The 20,946-nt window shown below is 48.9% G+C and overlaps 1 protein-coding gene across 1 annotated transcript in view; it reads right to left on the bottom strand.

The window, feature by feature from the left end:
• Positions 1–2,612: 2,612 nt before the first annotated feature.
• The window catches only part of LOC119112834 (abhydrolase domain-containing protein 2), a 28,099-nt gene continuing 9,765 nt past the window's right edge, over positions 2,613–20,946 (bottom strand). The window contains exons 5-6 of the mRNA XM_037237119.1: positions 3,876–4,062; positions 2,613–2,963 (exon numbers count right to left, since the gene is read on the bottom strand). Coding sequence (XP_037093014.1) covers positions 2,765–2,963; positions 3,876–4,062 — 386 coding nt within the window. The 3' untranslated portion in view covers positions 2,613–2,764. The remainder of the gene's footprint in view (positions 2,964–3,875; positions 4,063–20,946) is intronic.

Below are 20,946 nucleotides of genomic sequence, written 5' to 3'. Positions count from 1 at the left end.
CAACATGCGAGTTAAAACAGCTCAAAAGTGGCACCTTAAACCCATCACAGTTGACAGCGCCCCTAAGCAGATTCTGCCGTCGTCACGACGATGGCGGATGTCATCACGATGACGGACGCGATAACTACGGTTGTCGCGACACTCTGGGTCTACCAAGGGAGAAATGCAGTGCTGCTGCAAAGCGTCAAACGCGTAATTTTGACCCGAAAATGATAAAAATTGACCTCTTTACTATATCTTCATGGTGCTGCAGTGGCATTATTCAGTGCTATGATTAGGCTAAATGGAGCTGAGGCTTCACCAGGGTACGTTTTTGAAATGTGCCCCAAAGGTGGGACACTCCCTTTAAACTGCGCGTATAGGATACCAGGTGTGGCGCCTGCCCTTCGTGCCAGGGTGAAAGGCTGGTGACTTCACATAGCCTCAGCAGCTGAGCGCGCCATAGAGTCCCAATAACACACGCACACACACACGCACACACGCACACGCTTTCATACGCATGATCAGAATATGACAAGGTCATATCCTTGACAGCACCCGTTTAAGGCGTTCTGGCGTGCAGGTAAGCTGCTGATGGACGAGGATACAACTAGAGATGCCCGCAGGCAGTCTGCTGGCTCAAAAGTACGGCAATTTACAAACCAGGGAAAACAACGCAGCTATTAACAAACTGTGAACCATCGCTTACAAAAACCTTGCTCTTTACGACTCGTTACGACGTTTCCTCAGAATGAGTCCCTCGCTGTATTAAACACTCTGAAAATTACCCAAAGTTGCTGATCATGCACCCAGCTGCCACCCTCTTTCTCTGGCACATGGGCGTGGAATCGGCAGGGGAGTATGTACGGAGTTTGCACCGAAGTTTCGGTAGCAAAGCCGGCAACTGTCTAACAGAAAAGTCGAATCACTGGGCGAAGACGAGACTACGCTATTTTGGTAACGAAATGTTCTCGAACTTTCTAGTTCAGTATCTTAAATGCATGAGCAAATAATCAATGAAAATCAAACATCAACAGAAGGCAACCAGGAGTTGCAGGAAAAACGACAGTAATGTTTCCAGCCAGAACCTGCGTTTCACACAGCTAATTTTCTTTCACGGGCACCCAGGTCATTGACAGGCAGCTTCATAAAATACAACCCGTGGAAGACTGGACACATAATTCCCTCCATCCCACTATTTCCACAAATTGCCCGAGCCGGCTCGCCAGCTTCCCGCGCATAAATCAGGGCGTGAATAACAGATTGAGTTCGCGACAGCTCGCAATTTGGCATGGTGAAGTAATAGCCGCACGGCTTCATAGGACACATGTGCTGGCTGGCGACACCTTGGACACTTCTCACATGGCCAACCTCACCGGCAGGCGGCGGCATAGTCCGTTTGACCTTCGTTATGACGTCCTACAATGATTGAGACCCCACCCAGATCCGGCCTGGCGCACTCACACCATGTGACGTCACGTGCTGAAACCGGCGCCTGTCCCTGACTAAGGTCCGGGACCGCCCTTGACCCCAGCCAGGGTCGTCCCGTGACCCTAGCCAGGGCCCGTTCCCTGACCCGGTTCGGGACTGTCCCCGACCCTGACCCAGGGCCATCCCCTTAGCGTTACCTCAGACCGTCCCCTGACTCGGCCCGAGACCGTCCCCTCATCCGGCAACGGGACCGTCCCCTGACCCGGCCCGAGACCGTCCCCTCATCCGGCAACGGGACCGTCCCCTGACCCGGCCCGAGACCGTCCCCTCATCCGGCAACGGGACCGTCCCCTGACTCGGTCCGGGACCGTCCCCTGACTCGGTCCGGGACCCTCCCCTGGCCCGGCCCGGGACCGTCCCCTGACTCGGTCCGGGACCAACCCCTGACCCGCCCCGAGACCGTCCCCTGGCCTGGCCCGAGACCGTCCCCTGACCCGACTTGGGACCGTCCCAACCGTCATCTGACCCGTCTCCTGACCCGACATGGGACCGGCCCGACCCCACAAGGAACCCGATCCCTGTTCCCTGATCATGACCCGGAACCATCACCTAACCCTTACCTGGGATCGTCTCCTGATCCGACCCCGGACCGTCCCGACCCGGCACGGGACTGTTCCTTAACCCTGACCCGAGACCATCACATCGCCCTTATCTGGATGCGTCTCCTGATCCCACCCGGGACTGTCCCGACCCGGCACGCGACTGTCCCTTAACCCTGACCGAGACCATTACATCGCCCCTATCTGGGGCCGTCTCCTGATCCGACCCGGGACCGTTTCGACCCGGCACGGAACTGTCCCTTAACTGACCATGACCATCACCCCGCCCTCACTTGGGGCCGTCTCCTGATCCGGGACGGGACTGTCCCTTAACCCTGACCGTGACCATCACCTCGCCCTTACTTGGGGCCGTCTCCTGATCCGGGACGGGACTGTCCCTTAACCCTGACCGTGACCATCACCTCGCCCTTACTTGGGGCCGTCTCCTGATCCGGGACGGGACTGTCCCTTAACCCTGACCGTGACCATCACCTCGCCCTTACTTGGGGCCGTCTCCTGATCCGGGACGGGACTGTCCCTTAACCCTGACCGTGACCATCACCTCGCCCTTACTTGGGGCCGTCTCCTGATCCGGGACGGAACTGTCCCTTAACCCTGACCGTGACCACCACCTCGCCCTTACTTGGGGCCGTCTCCTGATCCGGGACGGGACTGTCCCTTAACCCTGACCGTGACCATCATCTCGTCCTTACTTGGGGCCGTCTCCTGATCCGGGACGGGCATTTGTGAAGCACTCACCTAGTGTACGCCTCGTCGAACTCCGTCATGGTGGCCGCCATGAAGATCTTGCGCTCGTCCAGCTGGTAGCGCGCCTTGACGTCATCCGTGAAGAGCACGGCCCGATGTCGCATGATGATGGCCTTCATGTTCTCCGTCATCATGTGCAGGTAGAAGCGGCGGAACTCGCGCCACCAGAGAAGCGCGTTCACACACCTACGGACCGCGAGGCGGTCAAGCGACGGCCGACTGGTAGGGAGGGATTTACACACGGACGTTAGGGGATGGGACATAGGACGGAACAAATAGGACGAAGGACAGCATGCAGGAAATGAAGTCGAGGGGACGAATGCTATGTCGCGGAGGGCATGGGACAGAAAGCAGGGGCCGAAAGTCAGAACAAGATAGACGTAAGGAGACAGAGGTCACAGGTCACAGAGGGCGGAGGTTAGGGGAACGAGGTAAGTGGACGGAGTTCACAGAACGCAGGTCGCGTACGAAGATGATGATGCGGAGGTCACGGGACAGAGGTCTTGAAACGGAGGTCACGGGACAGAAGTCGTGCACAGAGGCCATGGTACAGATGTCACGGGCCACAGATCGTGGAGAGGAGGTCATGGGACGTCGGTCACGGAATGGGGCTCGGGGGACGCAATTCAGTGGACGGAGGTTACAGGACAGAGGTCATTGGACAAAGCCACTGGACGGAGGTCACGGGATGGAGGTCACAGGGCGGAGAGCGGTGGACGGTTCACGACTCAGCCATGGGCGCCGCGTAACAGGCGTCCGGCAAAGGACATTACCATGCAGCACACGGACAGCATCAATAATTTGAGCTTTCAGTCGGCCTGCATCCTGCCAGCGCCAAAGCATGCTTCGACTTCTAACGCGGATTCTGTCCAGTAGTGCCATCCATTCGAGACGTGGCACAGCACACAAAGTAGGCGGCGTGTTAGCAACTACTAGCCAGCTGACCCCAGGCAAAGTTGGTGCCGCTGTCCTGCCCTTCCTGACCCAGGCACACCCCAACAAAATAGATCGATTCGAAAGTCGACGGCAGTAACGGGCAGGAATCCTCGAACGTGTCGCACCCTTGCCGCGGCGCCGCCGCCGTGCGCAGCGGCTGACCTCTGGGCGTCGTATCCCTGGCAGATGGAGACGGCGCCGATGATGCTGGGCGTCCGCCGCCCGGCCGGCTGTCCCATGTACTTGGTGACGATGTTGCCGCCCATGGAGAAGCCGACTAGGACGAGCCGTGTCAGCGGGTGCCGGGCCATGTGGCCCTTCAACATGACGTCCAGCTCCTCTGTCCGACCTGTGGCACACCAACAAGCCCCTATCTTAGGCCACAGCGCCGCTTGCAGGACCACGACGAGGCAGTCGAAGGCAACCAAGAAGGCGGAGTAAATCACCAAACCGACTTTACCTGACCTGACACCGCCAGCTTCACATTCGCGTATGTTAAATTGAATGGTTAGGTTGAAAGGCAGGGATGGGACACGCACTGGTAATATCTGCCGTTCGATTTGCTTGAGTTGCATGCTAATGCGGACATGCATCCGTGTCACGGTTCCAAATCAAAACCTCAAAAAGAAGGAAGTCAATGCCTGGGGTGTTGCGGCTAACGCACTTACCATGCCAGGCACAAAATGGTGAATGCATGCACGAAGTTGTGAAAAAAATCAATATGCGCCCAAATCACGGTTCCAAATAAAAAAACAACCGGCGGACGGCAATGCCCGGTTCAACACGGCTAATGTTTCACGTATCGCCCCAGACATTACCACCAACGCCATTCGGCTGGCATCACCGGCGCAGCAGGCCGCCATCTGAGCACAGCGAGGAGGTCCGCACTAAATACGTGATACTAAACTGTTGTTCAGTTGTCTCTATTTGTACCGAATGAACTTCCAGTGCACTGAAAAGCACAACCATACTTTTACCCTTTTCGCGATAAGAGTAACAGTACTTTTCGCAGCAGGTACAGAACAAATGTAACACGCGCTATGGTCACACATAAAATTATGACGCATAAGCGCGACGCTGATTTTAGCACAACTACGGAATCCTGCTCATAACTTTACAATATGTTGAAAACTACACAGATCCATGCCCATCACAATATCACTGAAAGCACCCACCTGGACTTTGCGGGGTGCGTTTTATGGCAGAAAACTAAGGGCGATAGCGTTTAAATTTTGCAGAAGCTGATAAAACAACAACGTTCGCACCATCACACGCAAAAGCGTGAAGCGATCATCTAGGCAAATACCTCTATAAATATGGAACCTATATCGCCGACACTTCACCAGGCTTGAATGCAGTCCAGCTGTGCATAAAAGCAGTTATTTAGGACACTTATTTCCTAGTCGTGACACGATCTGAGGGCTCCGGCGGCTTAAAGACGTGGTAGCCCGCATCGTCCGGGGTATTTCGCCAACGGCGACAGCTTGACGTATTACTTTAACCTCCCATATTATTAGGCTAACAATTGTCGGACCTTAGCGAAGTCGATAGCGTGAGTCATTCTTCTGACAACCGTGAAGTAACTGTTGACGTCCCGCGTTACATAACAACTCACAGATTCCCTACATCATCTAACGGCTTCGGTGGGCCGTGGCATTCGTCGTCAAGTCGGCGTCCTAATGATGCCTAGCTCTCGACCGGGCAACAAACGAGAGCCGCCTTCATTTGCGTCGGCATCATACCAGGACAATAGTTAAGGGCAGGATTCACATGCAGGATAAGAGCCAGGTCGGGATTTGGGTCCCATGCGACGTTTTGTACGAAATGTCTGTTCTACTCATTTAGAAACTTGTTGTGAAGCATGATGAGCCAGACGGTGGCAGTAAATTGGCATCATATATCGGTTTACCGGCCAATATTCCAGAAATGAACAGCACAAGCCATTTCGATTAGGTTATACACGTGGGTCTGCAACGACCTTTAAATGTGGCCTCATGCAGTCTGATCGGATGACTAACTCCCATCGGCATGAAGTCAAGCCAGTCTATATATCACGCGAACAGAATCCGTAAAAACGAAAGAAAATTTTGAATTGCTACCTTCAGAAGCTTCAGAAATCGTGCAAGCCTTCCTTAAAGGCGCTATGTCTCTAAGACCCGACTAGGCATCAAAATTTACCTCGTTGTTACACCAGAATGAGTCACAGATGGCCATTTAACAGGAGTCGAAAATTTGAAGTCAATCTGGAAAGGTACAGACGTGATTCAAGGAAGCCGGAGGGGATTACCTGAACGCTGAAGAGAACCTTGCATTTATACCATAACTCTCGACTGATTCAGTTTCCTCAGAGGGCGCCGTCTCGCTGTATGAGACACGAGCCGCCAAATAAGTAATAAATACGGTCGTCACATTCAACTAATCTGTTTTTGGTGGAGCGTTTGATGCGGCCTCCAGCTGTTCGCCGAAGGAGGAAACGAAAAGAAAACTTTAAATTGCTGCCTTAAACTGCTGAAAAACCGCAGGCGGCTATGGGTTCAAGGATTGCAAAGCGCTCCTGACATTTTATTCTCGTGCAAAGAGTAAACATGAAAGGGTCAACACGGGTCTTCGCTCTCGAAAAACATCGCTCTCGTCTGGAATTTATTCCATACTCATATGGCTGAGGCGTATTGCAGCTTCCCACGACCTCTTGACAGCCCACGATGAACTTGCCGATTCAATACGGAAACACAAGAAATTATATCAGTGGATCGGCTTGAAACGCTCCGTAGCACATCGCCATGCGTATTATCCGTGTCATTGGACTGTTGCTAACGAGCTACAGCCGAGTCGCCACTAAGGTTCGTAGCGGTTCTGTCTGTGACTTTTCACTGAGTGCCTCAACAGCATGTTTAAACCGTGCATCATTATTTGTATTACTTGCCGCCCACCAATCACTCGTACCGATTTCCTGGCGCCTTTCCGATAAATCCCTCCTCGGCACCGTCTTGAAGGCTCATGTCATTAACACTTTACTGTTCTAAGCATTGTCATATAAAAAAACGATTTTCCAATTGATTTTGACAAAAAGTAAAAAAAAAGTCAACAGAAATGATTTTCGCAAAAAGTCAACAACACTGTACGTAACACGGCAAGCGGACGCCGTTTTGTCGGCATGTGTAGTCATCTCACGTCGAGGGCGGATCACGATACAATAACGACCACACGCTAAACGATCTACGAATAATAAACGATATGGCAACTACAAGTTTCCTTTTGCTCTCGCAGATATGGTTCGGCATTACGGTCGCCTCCGGCACTCAACGCTAGAAAATGTTAAACTCGCTGTCTTGATGCGATATATATCGTTACGCCTACGGCCCAAATACACAAAACTCCTTAAACTCCCTTACCCCTCGTTGGAGCTGCAGATAACTGCACCAGCCTCTTGAAACTTCGAGGATAGTCAAACAAAATGCTTACCGCATCATCATAGCAATGTTACGTGATTTTAGGACATCATACGTTTCTGAAACTGCAACCGCAAACATCTCAAAACTTTTCAGCTTTACGTCAATTGTTAAGTGCGTTTGCGGGATGCGTTATGCATACAAAGAGAGAGAGAGAGAGATGGATGTGCTGATATGTCAGCTGCACACCTTTATTGAAACTAATAGTAGAATGTCATCTATGTCTCATTTCTCCTGGTGATTCTACGAGGAGTAAGGCTAACAGAAGACTTCCAGTCTTCCCCACACTGAGAAACGGGGTTCGGCTGGAGCAAACCCCAGAGTGAAATCGTGATCATATCTCAACGTAAAGCAACTGTGGTGTCTTGTGTTAAGATTAGGAAAAAAATTAACGTCGCGGAAAAAACAGAACAAACAAATTCACTTCAAATGATACATTTCTTCATCGAGCAGAGCTATGCCAAAACAGCAAACTCAACCAACCAGACGGAGGGAAATTCAGAGCAGCAGCTATGGCCTTTTCGTCAAGAACAAAGACCATCCGTCAGACCAGACCCAAACATTCTGGGGGGAGCCGTGCACACAAGTATTATTGCGAGCCGACCTGCAGCGGCGGACAATAACGCGGCTCGCCCATGCGTCTTTCAGTCATTGATGACAAATACTTTCACTCGTTAATCAATACCGGTAAACAGGCCTAACATACTCGTAAACAAAGAAGAGCCTATGCAAATGACCCATTAGCGTCCTGAAAGGAGCGTCAACAAGTTGCAGGGGAAGGCAGGGCTGTTGGATGAGCCAGCAGTGACGAATCGAGGCTATGTCCGCAGCCTAGTGGTCGCTTATCCCATCAATGAAGATTGGTGACAACAGTCGAACACAAATGCATCAACGAGCACTAATAGAACATTCTAGGACTACTGCCCCGGGGGGGGGGGGGGCAAGAAAGACTCCTGCTAAGAAGAGCTGTCGATGGTGACAAGTCATCTGGGCACACCAAATCTTGAACGCCTAAGAGCCAGCTTCCCGTAACCATTCAACCGTGAGTGCAATTACTAAAAGGCTGCATAAATGCAGATTTTTTTCTAGAAATGGACGGTCGGAGGCGGCAGGATCCGTGCGGCGCAGGAGGCGGCGGCAAAAGGACGGCAGGTCCGTGCGGCGACTCCGACCTGTCTGATGGCCGCCGGCAGGTCCGGGCGGCAACCCCAACCTGTCTGACGGCTGCTGGCAAGCCCAGCACGGCGGGCGCAGGACGCCCGCAGTGTATTGCCAAACAATGGTCCCGGCACGCACGACGAAGCCGTGCTTCTGCCGTCAAGCCCAATCTAAAGCAGAGACAATGAAATAAAGCCGAAGTCGAAGCCAAACCAGATAGTTTCCAAGCTCGAAACTGCAAAGCCGAAGCCGGAGCCAAATGTTTTGTATTTTTGGAACGCAGAGCTGAGTGCGAAGCCGAGGCTTCTAGCTTTGTGCACGTGTATTAAAAACTTAGAACTTACAAAACGCCAACCTTACCTGAACCCGACAGTGAAAATCCCGAAAACGGATCCAAATCCGAAGCTTGTGTAAAACGTTGTTTTGCGAAACGGAGGCGATTTTGGCGTCTGTTAAAGTTATTCGTGATCAAACAAGACCCGGGTTCTGCGGAGTAACTGAGACGACGTGTTAATGGGCGAATTTTCGGAGCGTCATCCTCGTCTTGTGTGTTAACATGTATACAACGTTTCGTACGTTAATTCTACGTTCGTGGTCACGTGTTGATTGGTTTTGAGAGGGACAAATTGGTTCTTGGCATCCATCCATGCATGCGTCGCAACCTCAAAACGTTGCGTGGTATATTAAGGTCACACGACAGGAAAAACTGCATTTTTTCTAAGTGAAGTCGCAACTGCAGGAAAAAACATCATAACAAAGCCGAAGTTAGTAACGGAAAATATGAGGCTAAGGACGGAGACATAATATAAAAGCTGTTCGAACCTAAAGCCAGCAATTAAAATGGCATGAAGTCATAGCCGAACCCAGCCGTTTGAAATGGCATGGAACAAAGAGTCAGTCGTGACCAATGGCTCGGAACCGAAACCGAGCCGACTGGAGCAAACTGCGGCTTCGCAAAGACGAAGCTGAAGCCGGCCTCGTCTCCACGCCTGGACCACACGGACAGTACGAATAGTGAAACATCTGAATGCAAATGCACAACTTGCGTACTTACTGGCGCCTTTCTCGGAGATACGCTGAAAAATACTCGGGGTGCCGATAACGCACACTGCGACACGCTTCGCACCAACGTCGTCAGGGCTCTTGATTTAAACGCGGCCATATCAATAAGCCGGCGGAATGACCCACTCAACAAATCGTCACCACACGTCCCGCTGGCTCACAGCTCCGCTGAGACGCTCCGTTGCCGGTCCACGCTTGGCCCGCAGCGTGCGTGGCTGATTGCTCACAGGAAGGCCTGCGTATTAACGTCTCAGGGACCGGACCCTGCCCCCCCCCCCCCCCCCCCCCCCCCCCCCAGTTGCCTCTGCTTCCTCCTCAATTTGTAAATGTTCCCCCAGCTGACGGAACGTTGAGAGGGGGCCGTGGTGCGCTGGAACACCGACGTCCTACACTCGCATCGCTGGTCTGCATTCCTCATGGCGCGGCCGATATTGATTGCGTATCGGGTAACACTACACGGCCGGAGCTGAACAGCTTTCCGACCAAGATTGGACACCTGAGCCAACGGCAGGGGCCGCGCGCGCTCCGTGACACAGCGCTCGACAGCCCCACCGGGTGTGAGCTTCACCCGGACAGACACACCGCCATCACACGGCCACACGGCCATCGCCAGGAAAAGGGGAGGCCAACAAGCTCAATAGCATAAACGGGCCTAGCACTACGGAGAAAGCACATACGTTCCATGACACACCCGGGCGTGCGGATAGTACCCAGGAATTATGGAAATCATTGATGTGTGGACTTAATAGAAATGAACGCATTGATGAACAGGTTCGAAAGGTTCATTTCTACACGTTTTAAGGTTATGATGTGGGATCGGCATGGAATTGTTTTGGTACAATTCGTTGTACCGCACGCAGCGTTGTACCGCAATAAGTGGCAGCAATGCGTGGCAACCGCTAGTCGATCTGGCTCGCAGGAACACAAGTTCACTGTAAGTGAGCAACATGTTCATGAAGACTCAGGAATGCTGCCATATAGCCTAGAATACTTACACAACATAATTTGTTTCATTTCGACTGGATTCGGCTTCGGCTTTGGCTTTTAAATATAAAATGGCTAAACAATAAAAGTTTTCACCTTTGATGCTCATATCACTTTTCACACTTTCGGACGTGTGTGAAAACCTGGGCTGGCTGAACCCTCATCACATGTTCAATAATTAAAGCCTCACGCTTTTACACCAAATCTACATGACAAGCGGGTTTGAATCTTCAGCCATTGGTGCGGGCATCGGTCTGTATACTTTTGTGAGGGCTTGGCCCACGCGACATTGAGATGCCACTCCCTTCCCCCCCCCCCCTCCCCCCTCCCCTCCCGATATGTTTTTGGCTTGAACAGGGCACAGGGCACGTGATACTGTACTAGCAACCAGAATTTCTATCATCGAACTACGGAGCATGGGCCAGAACGAATAGTTGTATAACAATGGTTTGCCACGGTACTGAAATGCAGCACACAGGCGAGAGTTCTATTCTTCGACACATCCCATTTGCTTCGTAGTTTGACGATACTGGTTCCCTTATTCTGCATAGGTGTCTTTAAAACTTCCAATGCCTCATCTTGAAACTTGTGTACCTTGTGCATTGTGTGTCTGAAAACTTGAATGTCTAGAAAGTAGCTCGTGTTATTATTAAGAGACATAGGCGTTCCTCCATTCTTGTGTTCTTAAAGTGATCTCTTCAGTCTCGGAACATGTTTGCGTGCGTCGGGGCCGCTCTACAGATCATTGTGGTACCTCTCCAGGCTTTGGGGCGGCAAGCCTCGTTAAGGCGTCCTTCTAGCCATCAAAGCATATTTTCAGGTCTTAGAGATATCTTGTGAGTCCTCGTGGGCACCTCTCTCGAGCTAAAGCAGTCTTGTTATTCTTCATCAAGTGCCTTTCTTAGATTTTAGGGCATGTCATCAGCCCCCCCCCCCCCCAATTGTTGCCCCTAGGCAGCCCATGAAGGTCTAGGCCATGTCATTTTTCAAAAGGGCCCGGCCCTGCGATATCCCAAGGGCGTCAGCGGAGGTCTCGGTCTCAGCCGAGTCTTCGGGCGCCCCACCCCCTGAGTTTAAGCCACTGTTTATTGTTAGATGCGTTACAGTTCTTTTTATCCTCGGGGTGCATTTTTAAACTTATTACTTTGCTTCTTACACACGAACTTATTACAACCCATCACTTTTATGGGCGTCGTTGTCGTCATCAGGACAGACGACTCGGAAACCAAACGTGTCCTCGGGGGATGGGAGATCGGGAGCTTTCCAGTCTACGAGTTAGGGATGCCCTTTCATTCTTCAGGGCATCCTTCCAGACTTCACGATATATTCACGGACCACATGACGACCCTTCAGTCCTCAGGGGCGTCTCCTTCCCTCCCACCTTGGTTTGGGCCACCGTTAAATATTCACGGTCATTAAACACCTCGCCCTGCTGCGCCCCATGGAAGGAGGACGTTTAGCGGCCCCGTCAAAAGCGACAGCAAGTGTGGGGGCCAGGGACAGGGGGCGCGTCCCCCGAAACTTTCAAAACGTGGGGGACTGTTGCCTGCAACGCCAGAAACCGGATATTGTTAAATGCATGTGCATACGTTCTGGTTAAATGTGTAAATGCATAACATCTCGTGTCTTTTCTTAGTTTTCGTCATGTCTTTACAAAGCGCTACCGCCTGAATATGCCCCCATGGGCACCTCACAGTCAAAACATGCGTGCATGTTAAGCACGTTAAAATATGCTAAGTTAACATGTGTATGTGTGTGTGTCTACTTCATACCACCAAGATGTTTCCACCTTGTATGACTAGGTCCAAGAATTGGGTGACTTCAGCCATTAACCGAGAACGGACTCAAGATGCAAAAAACAAATTAATACATAGATAAGGTACTACGAAAATAATAGGTGCCAGGGCTGCTACTTTCGAACCCACAGGCCCGCAACATGCGCGCTTTAAAAAAAACCGCAGGTCATTTGACGAGGTTTTTGTTTTTTCAGACACAGTTACAGGTTAATAATGGGCCTTCTGTACATAAATTATTCCAAATGGTGTACTTGCAAGGCATATGAAATACCAATTGTCTTTTAGTTGAGCATAATAAATGTTCATGAAAAGAGAAGTTTTGCACAATATGTTACAATGGAGCAACGTATTTAAGGTTTACATATTTTACCGCATATATCAGGTTTTCCGGATACCAAGCACACCTTTCCATAAACAAATCTACCATGAGGCATCCAATGACTACATCAGCAAAATAACATGGCTTAAGTACTGTACCACTTAAGAAGTGGCACGTAAGGATAGATAACATTCATGAAATCCAATATACATCATGAGAACACACAGTGTCTGGCAAAGTTGACAGGTTCAAGTCCTCAAGTCATGTTCAAACAGACGCCACCCAAAAGGTCCTGCTTAGATTGAATAGACAGGGCTTTGGGCTTTGCATTGGAGGGCTTTGCATTGGAATTATAATGTATGCCAATATCTGCCAAATCCAAAACGCATTGTCACCAAACCAGTCTCCTGTAACTCAGAATACATCTGCAGACTACGCCACCTAGATAAGCAGTAACGTCTGATGAATGCATGCCTAGTCTTTGTGGTTTTCGAATGCATGCCAAGCTTTGTGGATGCAAGGCATCGATGTAGTTTTTCTCTTGCATCGTCCGTGTGAATCGACTGAATGGGAACATCTTAGCATGTAAAGCGACAGCACTGTGTTCATGTAAGGCATGTTCTGAGTTGGTAAAGAAGTGAATTTAGACATGGTTGGCACGTAGCAAGAAAGAAGTCGAACGCACCCTAAATGCAATCCGATACAACGTTATGATATACCTATGCCTTCATGTGAAATCAGCTGTTCTGGCCACAGATCTTATGACGTAGTCATTAGCGAACAGCGCAACGAAATAATAAATAACCCAGAAGTCATGCTTAGAGCAGATGAAGTGAAATACCTTAAGGTATAGTACTTAGTAAGTTAGTAAGCAAAAACATTTATTTTAAAGGTAAAGTGAAATGCCTTTAGATGCAATGATTTCATTCGGTTTAAGCTAAAGCATGTCCTCATCGCACCAGCACGTCAAGTGTTTAAACTGCTTTAACTCTTTAGCTGCAAAATATTCTGGTGTTTGTGTCTCAGTGCCATTTTACGACGTTTATTCGGCTTACAAACGAGGTCGTTTTTCCTAGTTAGTAGTCACATTTAAGCTGTTCTGAGATAAAGCGCTTAGCGTGAAGTCAGATATGGCGCACTTGTCTTTTATGAAATAAACCGTTTGCCTGTGTTGTTTTGGCTGGCTGTTTCAACGGAGTGCGTATTGCTTACCATGGAGCGTAAAGCGTTACGGCTTCCAGCATTTGATGGCAGTGCAGTTACACTTTCTGGAAATTGATTTCAATCATGAACTTAATCCACCTTTGAGAACACCATCTCAGCAAGATGCAAAGCCTCGTTACAGCACGCAAGCAAGCATAGTCCGTCATCGCTCAGGCACTGCTGGTACTGCTGTATATGCAATGAAGAAGGTCGTCATTGAAGTGCTGCTCGCAGTTCAGCAATGTTTTAGTCATATGTTGTCCGCGACGCATATCAATTTGTGAGGCTGTTCGTTTTAAGCATCAATAGCAGTTTTTTTTGTGAAAATGATACTTGCATTCCTTCAAATATCAACGATCTTTGAGCTAAGGATGTTTTGGTTTGTCTTTACAAAAACCTTGAATATGCATATTATGAGGGACATAAAATTATCACCTGGACGAATTTTACATCTTTGACCAAAAGCGATGTGTGTTTGGCCCTTCTGAGAATCTAACTTTCCTTACAATTATTCAAACTTCTAGGCCTTGAAGTAAACGAAATGTGATAACCTCAACAACCGTTGCTTTGAAAGCAACTACTGAAGCAGTACACATTGGAATATTTATTATGTTTCTTCTTGCAGGTCAAAAAGAATGTTGAGGTACAAGTACAGGTACAAGCATGTATACCAGGAATGACACCTAAGATTTATCAGTGCCAGCCTTGAAAAACTAAACTAAAACAACAAAAAGTTGTGTACAATTGTTAGAGCGAACAATTGTGTGGCTTAACCATGACAAAACCTTAAATATTTAACATAGGTAAAAGCGATGCTTGCGGGTGTCCGCGGGCTTTTTCCCAAAACATTGCTCTGCGTGGCGGGGAGAATTAAAAAATGTAGGCGCGGGGCGGGCAAGGCCTGTGTTTATAAAAAGTGCCTGACTAACAGGTTCACTACTACTTACGAATAACAGACAATAGAAACAGACACCATACGTATACAGCATACGTGAGAGGCATCAATTCAGCACGCTCACTTGTTTAAAATCACTTGCTAAAAATTAGTCGCCTCAGTGTACTAACTGCATGGTATGCACTACGTATATACAGCTACAAGCATGTGCAACGTAATGTTTTGTTTCTCACGAACCACTTCTGACGGTTTCCGGACATAGCGGTGCATGGATGATGTTTTCTGTCAGGAGAGGAGCATAGTGGTACTCCATCCGGATTTTTGCTCAGCAATGATTCGCAGTTGCAGTCGCTTTTTTGCAGTCGTGTGAGAAGAAATATATGATGATGATGAATATGATCATCATAATGGCACGAGAAGTCGCACAGAAACAACCGGTGCATTCCATTGGCCCCAGATATTCGTTCGTGGCCCACAACTGAGAGCTAAAGGTTGATCTGCCGTTGCTACAACGTTCTGCACTTTGGTCGAAGTGTCATCGCCCCGCGCGTCCATCTACCTCAATCACTGGCAGTGACGGGCACAAGAGTGCCCGATCTATATCAGTCAGGTGATTCATGGCCGTTGCATGAGCCATGCCTGAATTGGCGACGCCCCCACACGGCGGTAATAAGCCGCCTAATCCGGTGCAGATGTCAGGGCGGCTGTCAGCGCCCGCCGCAACGGTCGCCGCGCTGCAATCCCAGCCGGCAAGCATATCCAACAGCGGCGGTAATAAGCCATCTAATCCGGTCCAGATCAGGGCGGCTGTCAGCGCCCGCCGCAACGGTCGCCGCGCTCCAATCCCAGCCGGCAAGCATATCCAACAGCGGCGCGGCGCCGATCCACGGCCGATGATTGGGTGCCGAACCGCGAGCTGGCGCGCCAGGTGTACCGCCGACCTTCAACGCGGCAGTCGAAGAACCCGTCACCTGCTGCTTCAGGGAACGCGGACCCTAACAGAGGAGTTTTCGTTTGCAAAAAAACTTAATATTCATATACAAAAGACCTCTGCCGTCCCTTATACCTCATGTTAAGGGCGACCGAACTGGGCGCATCGCTTACTCCGTACAACATGTATGCTTCTGCTTTTATTTTGCCCGTTCGGGGAGAGCCAGCAGCAAAGTGGCAGCCAGCTGTATGAAAGGACTCAATGCTCCCTTCTTGACCACTACATATTTTTCGGGCAGGATGATTAATTGGGTGTCGGCGATGGGACAGCTTGGCACTAGCATCCATTTCGCTGGTTCCCACACCGCAAAAAGTGGAAGGTTTGATTCTAATGAGCCAAGCTGCACGTGTCGACAAATAACCTTGAATTGAACTTTGCCGAACATGCGAAGCAATCAATGACATAAGAGAGGGTGCGTGGGTAGTGCTCCAATATTATGTTTGGACCGGGCTTTCATAGCAGAAAACGTGAACTTGGAACCGCGACAGAAAAACAAACTTGGTGCGTGCTCCAGAATCCTAGTAGATAATCCCAAACCCAAATATATGATTCTGCAGACCTTTCCCGGACACACGAACTTTGAACACGGTTACTAATTTGAGAGTTGCAAAGGGGCTGGAGATAATGCATTCCACCCGGCGTGTGGCAAATAGCATCCAATACTGTAATTTCAGGGATCGGATGTGAGCCGTATATGCATCTCGATGAACTAAACGCTTTTGTCGAATGGTCACAGGATACAACTCGATCACAGCACATTTGGTTGGGCACGGAGTGGCAACTAGCACGGGTGAACTGTAACGCTAACGGCTTCGCACACATCGACGTCCATCCAAAAGCCACCAGCGGAATGTAAACTGAGCTCGTTTATGTCCAGAATCCTAGTGAGTATCATCCAGAATCAATGTATTGCACACTCCAAGAGCAACACATGAGACGACGGCCGAGTCCTTAGCTCAGGAACATGGACCAAAGTACGCCGTGCGTCGTTGGGTGTGACGGTATCGGTCAGTAACGCTTTACATGAACAGCAGCACTCCACAGGGTTTCCATTACATTAAAACTTAACTGAATACATTGAAACCATCAAAAATACTTGTAAATCTTATTCGTTGAACAGCAACCCACTTGTTCACCAAGAAGCATAGTAAAAAAAGGTCAACAAACAAGTCAACAAGCAGCAAGTCCAAGCTCAACAAGCACAGGATAGTCGAAACATTGATGCTTGCACGTATGGCCTAATTTTCGGCCGTAATGCGAGTGCCTCCTAGCATAAGCCTGTCACCCACGGTAATGCCCAGTCGAGACCAAAGCTCTGCGAACAAATACTGCACCAAAAAGAATAAGCGCGTGGCAAGAGAAATATGCCATACGCATCAGACTCAGACGCCGTAACTTGCTGCGCGTATCACAACAAAAGTGATTCGGTGGGCGCATATGAGATATCGAAACCTTCTACGGTCAGAACAACGCACTGTTTTTCAGTGTCCCGCCCCCTCCCCCGTTGACCTTTGCCCAACGAGGGCCTACGTGAACCGTCGCAGTTTGGGTAAAATAACCTCTGAATCGCTCTGCACATGATGCTGAACTCTTCAGTACCGAACGTCTAACATTTTTACACCGAAGAAAATCTAAAAATTCCATCTTTCGTAGTTCAAGATTGATGACATCTTGGTCACTCCGTTTGTATTTTGCGGTCGGATCCCTGATATTTAAGACGGGTAGCCAGCTTCCCTTTAAGCAATACTTACACAAGCTTCTCTTTAATTGATTTTATGTGCTTTATGATGCTACGTGCGGATACAATGATATGACATCAGATTAGGTCAGGCTATGCAACGCCAAGCTGCGTCAAGCACATTAAACGGAAGCTATTTGCAACGCGTGATCTTTGACTGTTCAGAACTTGGTTTGACAAACCTTGAGCTTCATTCAGCGATATCCGGTGCAGTGATACGCACCCTGCGACATCGTTTGTATGAACTCAGCGCCATGTGCAATTCTTGACGTATAGGGGCGGATCTATGTAAACAATGTTTGACGACTAACACCCGATCTGACACGGCACACATCACATCCACATATAAGCTCCTTACTGGCTGCGCTTCGTTCGGTGTTCGGTTAAAACGCTATGTTCAGTGAAGCTCATGGTCATGCACACCTGTGGTCTACGTGGTAAGTTGCAGTCCCTCCCAACATTCACAGCACAAATAAGCAGTTATGTGGTACTCAGCCGTGAAACAGCGGTCGGGTTGAAGTTCCCGATATGCATTACGTCATCTGCATGCTGGCCGACAACTGCACTCGTAGCCCGAATGGCTTCACAAAACTGCAGCGGCGATCATCTACAACAGTGACTCCCTCGTGGCAACGCTCTCCGGCCTGTGCACAGTGACGAGAACCCCGGACTGCCATCGATCTTCCGCACCCCGCTTCGACCCGCGGCGCTTCTCTGCCGATCCGAGGGGCGGGGGGGAGGGGTAAGAGGCGGACAACGAACGACCGTCGGTATGTGAGTCACATACCCTGTTTACATGGGCAGCTGTGATTCGAATTGAGCCGGGACCCGTCCTCGATCCGAACTATCCGGCCCATGTATACACTCACGCGCCGTTCCGCTGATTCGAATCGTACGCCGGAGGAAATCCCTTCCCGTGAGAGGATCATCCGTTCAGGAAGGGATTTCGTTCGAATTATCGGTCGTCAGCTGCCTAAAAAAAGCCTGGCGCACGCAGTTCTGTTCACGGCCATTTCAGCCTTGTTTGGTGTTGCCGCCTTTCCACGGGTTTTTAGCTATTTCTCAAGACGATCCAAGTCCAAGATGGTAACGGAAAAGGGAAAGAAGGTGAAGCTGACACCATGCTGCTAAAAGTACTCTAATTATTGAGGGCCTTAAGTGGCTAGCAGCACAGAAATGCTCACGTAATTTAGCCTTGTTAGGCGCTTGATCTATGCAGGCAGCAGGCGTCGGCGGTGTTTGGTGTTATCTTTCCGCCTCAAGGTTAGATTAATTTACATCTGGGGGCAGGCTCCATGCTTCCAAAAGCCATATGGAGGAAACATGGTCCATTTTATATAGCTTTGACTTGTTCTCACTTTAATTTTTGGATTGCTCTTGAAATTCTTGCAGAGAATGCCTGTAAGTTGTTTTCATTAAGTTAAGACCTAAAGGCCCCAGGAGTGTTTTTGCAGACGTTCCTTAATTTAGGATGTTGGTTGCTTGTCAGTTTAATTTGTGTGAGGAAGGTAACTTAAAAATTCCTGCATGATACGACGGATCAACAAATATAGATCATTGCGGTCAGCCCGGAATGTGTACTTTTTTAATGATAGGACCGAAATTGCCCAATGATGGGGTCAAAACATCAAGAAAGCAAATGTGAACACTGGATGAAAGTAGTTGTCATCATTACTCTGCCAAATCCAAGTTCGTGTGTTCCATCTGGAAGAAAACAGTGCATAAACTAACACCTAACACGATGGCACATGCCGCATGGAGAACATGTCTGTGGTGCGTATCATCACCTGTATTTGTACTGGTGATTAAATATGTTACCTTAGTGTTTTTTTTGTGATGGGTGTCTTTGCAAGCCATGAGGAAGGTAATTCAACTGTTCAACAATTCTTACAGAGAATACCAATAGTTTGTTTCATTAAGTGAATACATAAGGGCCCCTGGATTGATTTTGCAGACATTCCTCCCGTGACTTGTACATTTGGTTGACCACCTATTCGCTGGAGGGATGTGCTGAATATTGGTGACTGGCTCATCAAGGAAATATGAAGTTGCATCACACTGGTAGACAAACTGGCCAGGAAGCAGGGGCTGGAATAATTGCTTTTGACGCAATTAGGCTGTTCGTTGCTTGTCAGTTTAATGTGCGTGAGATAGGTAACTCAATAATTCCTGCATGATGCAAAGGATCAACAACTATAGACAATAGATCATTGCAGTCAGTGCGGAATGTGAACTATTTTTAATGACGGGACCAAAATTGCCCAATGATGGTTTCAAAACGTCAAGAAAGCAAAGGTGAGCACTGGATGCAAATAGCTGTCATCAGTCAGTGGAAATGATGCTGGCTGATAGCTGCCAAATCCAGGTTTGTGTATTTCATGTGGAAGAAAACAGTGCGTAAATTAAGTAACACCTAACCTTATGGCAAATGATGCATGGAGAACATGTCTGTGGCGCATATCATTACCTGTTTTTGAAGTGGTGAGTAAATATGTTACCTTGGTGCTTTTTTGTGATGGGTATCTTTGCAAGCCATGAGTTGGGTAAATGAACCGCTGTTATAATGAATAATTTGTTATAATTTTGAGCCAAGAGTGCTTTCATCATGACACAGCTCTCGGGCTGTTCACATAATATGATCTTTGGACTGTGCAAACACAGCTGTTTGTGTCACCTAGCCATCAGCCCATATCAGCCCAATGCTGTTGACTGCAGGGATATCAAAGCAGTATTTCAACCCTAGTATGTCAAGAAAGCAAATAGCTGCATTCTGACTTGCCAGTCCATGCCAAGTCTGAATGGTAATGGTGCCTTCAGGTACTGATGCTGCATTTGATGGGGAAAGACCACATAATTGAGTTTTTGCCACTGTGTAGCATTCATGAGTCATTTCTGTAGCTTAGCTCACTGTTGCAAGCTGCTCATAAATGCATTAGTGTGGGAGTAGGAAATGTGTTTCTTGGGCTGCACACGGTAGATGACATGATGCTGGGTGGCCCATCTGATCAGAGTGTGGTCAGTCTGTGAGTGCCATTGGCCAATACAACAAAATACTGATTTCCTGCTAGCCATTGCATGGTAGCAAATATTCAGGTGTCACGGGCTCCAGGTGTATCTGAAATGTCATCCTAAACAATGTCAGCCAGAACAGCAAGCCATGATCTACATTGCAGAATGGGAAGCAGTAGCCTTGCTCGCACTTTTTGGAGCTATTGTCAAGCATGGATGGTCCGACGCACGCTACTTTAACATCTCTGTCATTGCCATGAAGCTGCTTAGTCTTATTTACCAGTTTATTTCCTTGTCATTCTTGATGAAATGCCTGTGATCAAAGAAACTGTTTCTCGCAGAAATATATGCTGGAATATCTGTAAATTAGTTTTTCCCGTTTTGTCCAAATTTCTGTGATCGTCCTCCTTGCAATGCACAATGTTCACATGTCTCAGGTCCACTAGTAAAAATTTTCATATAACACTACCTATGGGACAGATTTGGCAGTGCTAACTACGCAACTTTTGTGTTTCAAGTGCTATGGCTTGTGCTGTGGCTATAAAGCCTGAGTCCCGTATAGACCGTTTTTCCAACGGAGTCCATCTTCCTCCTTACCCTCAAAGCCGTCTCGTGCCCACCATGGCTTG

This window comes from Pollicipes pollicipes, unplaced genomic scaffold (assembly GCF_011947565.3).
Source record: "Pollicipes pollicipes isolate AB1234 unplaced genomic scaffold, Ppol_2.1 Scaffold_7261;HRSCAF=8764_pilon_pilon_pilon, whole genome shotgun sequence".
Classification (NCBI taxonomy): domain Eukaryota; kingdom Metazoa; phylum Arthropoda; class Thecostraca; order Pollicipedomorpha; family Pollicipedidae; genus Pollicipes; species Pollicipes pollicipes.
Note: the sequence above shows the minus strand (reverse complement) of the source record. Positions and strands in the feature narration are given on the sequence as shown.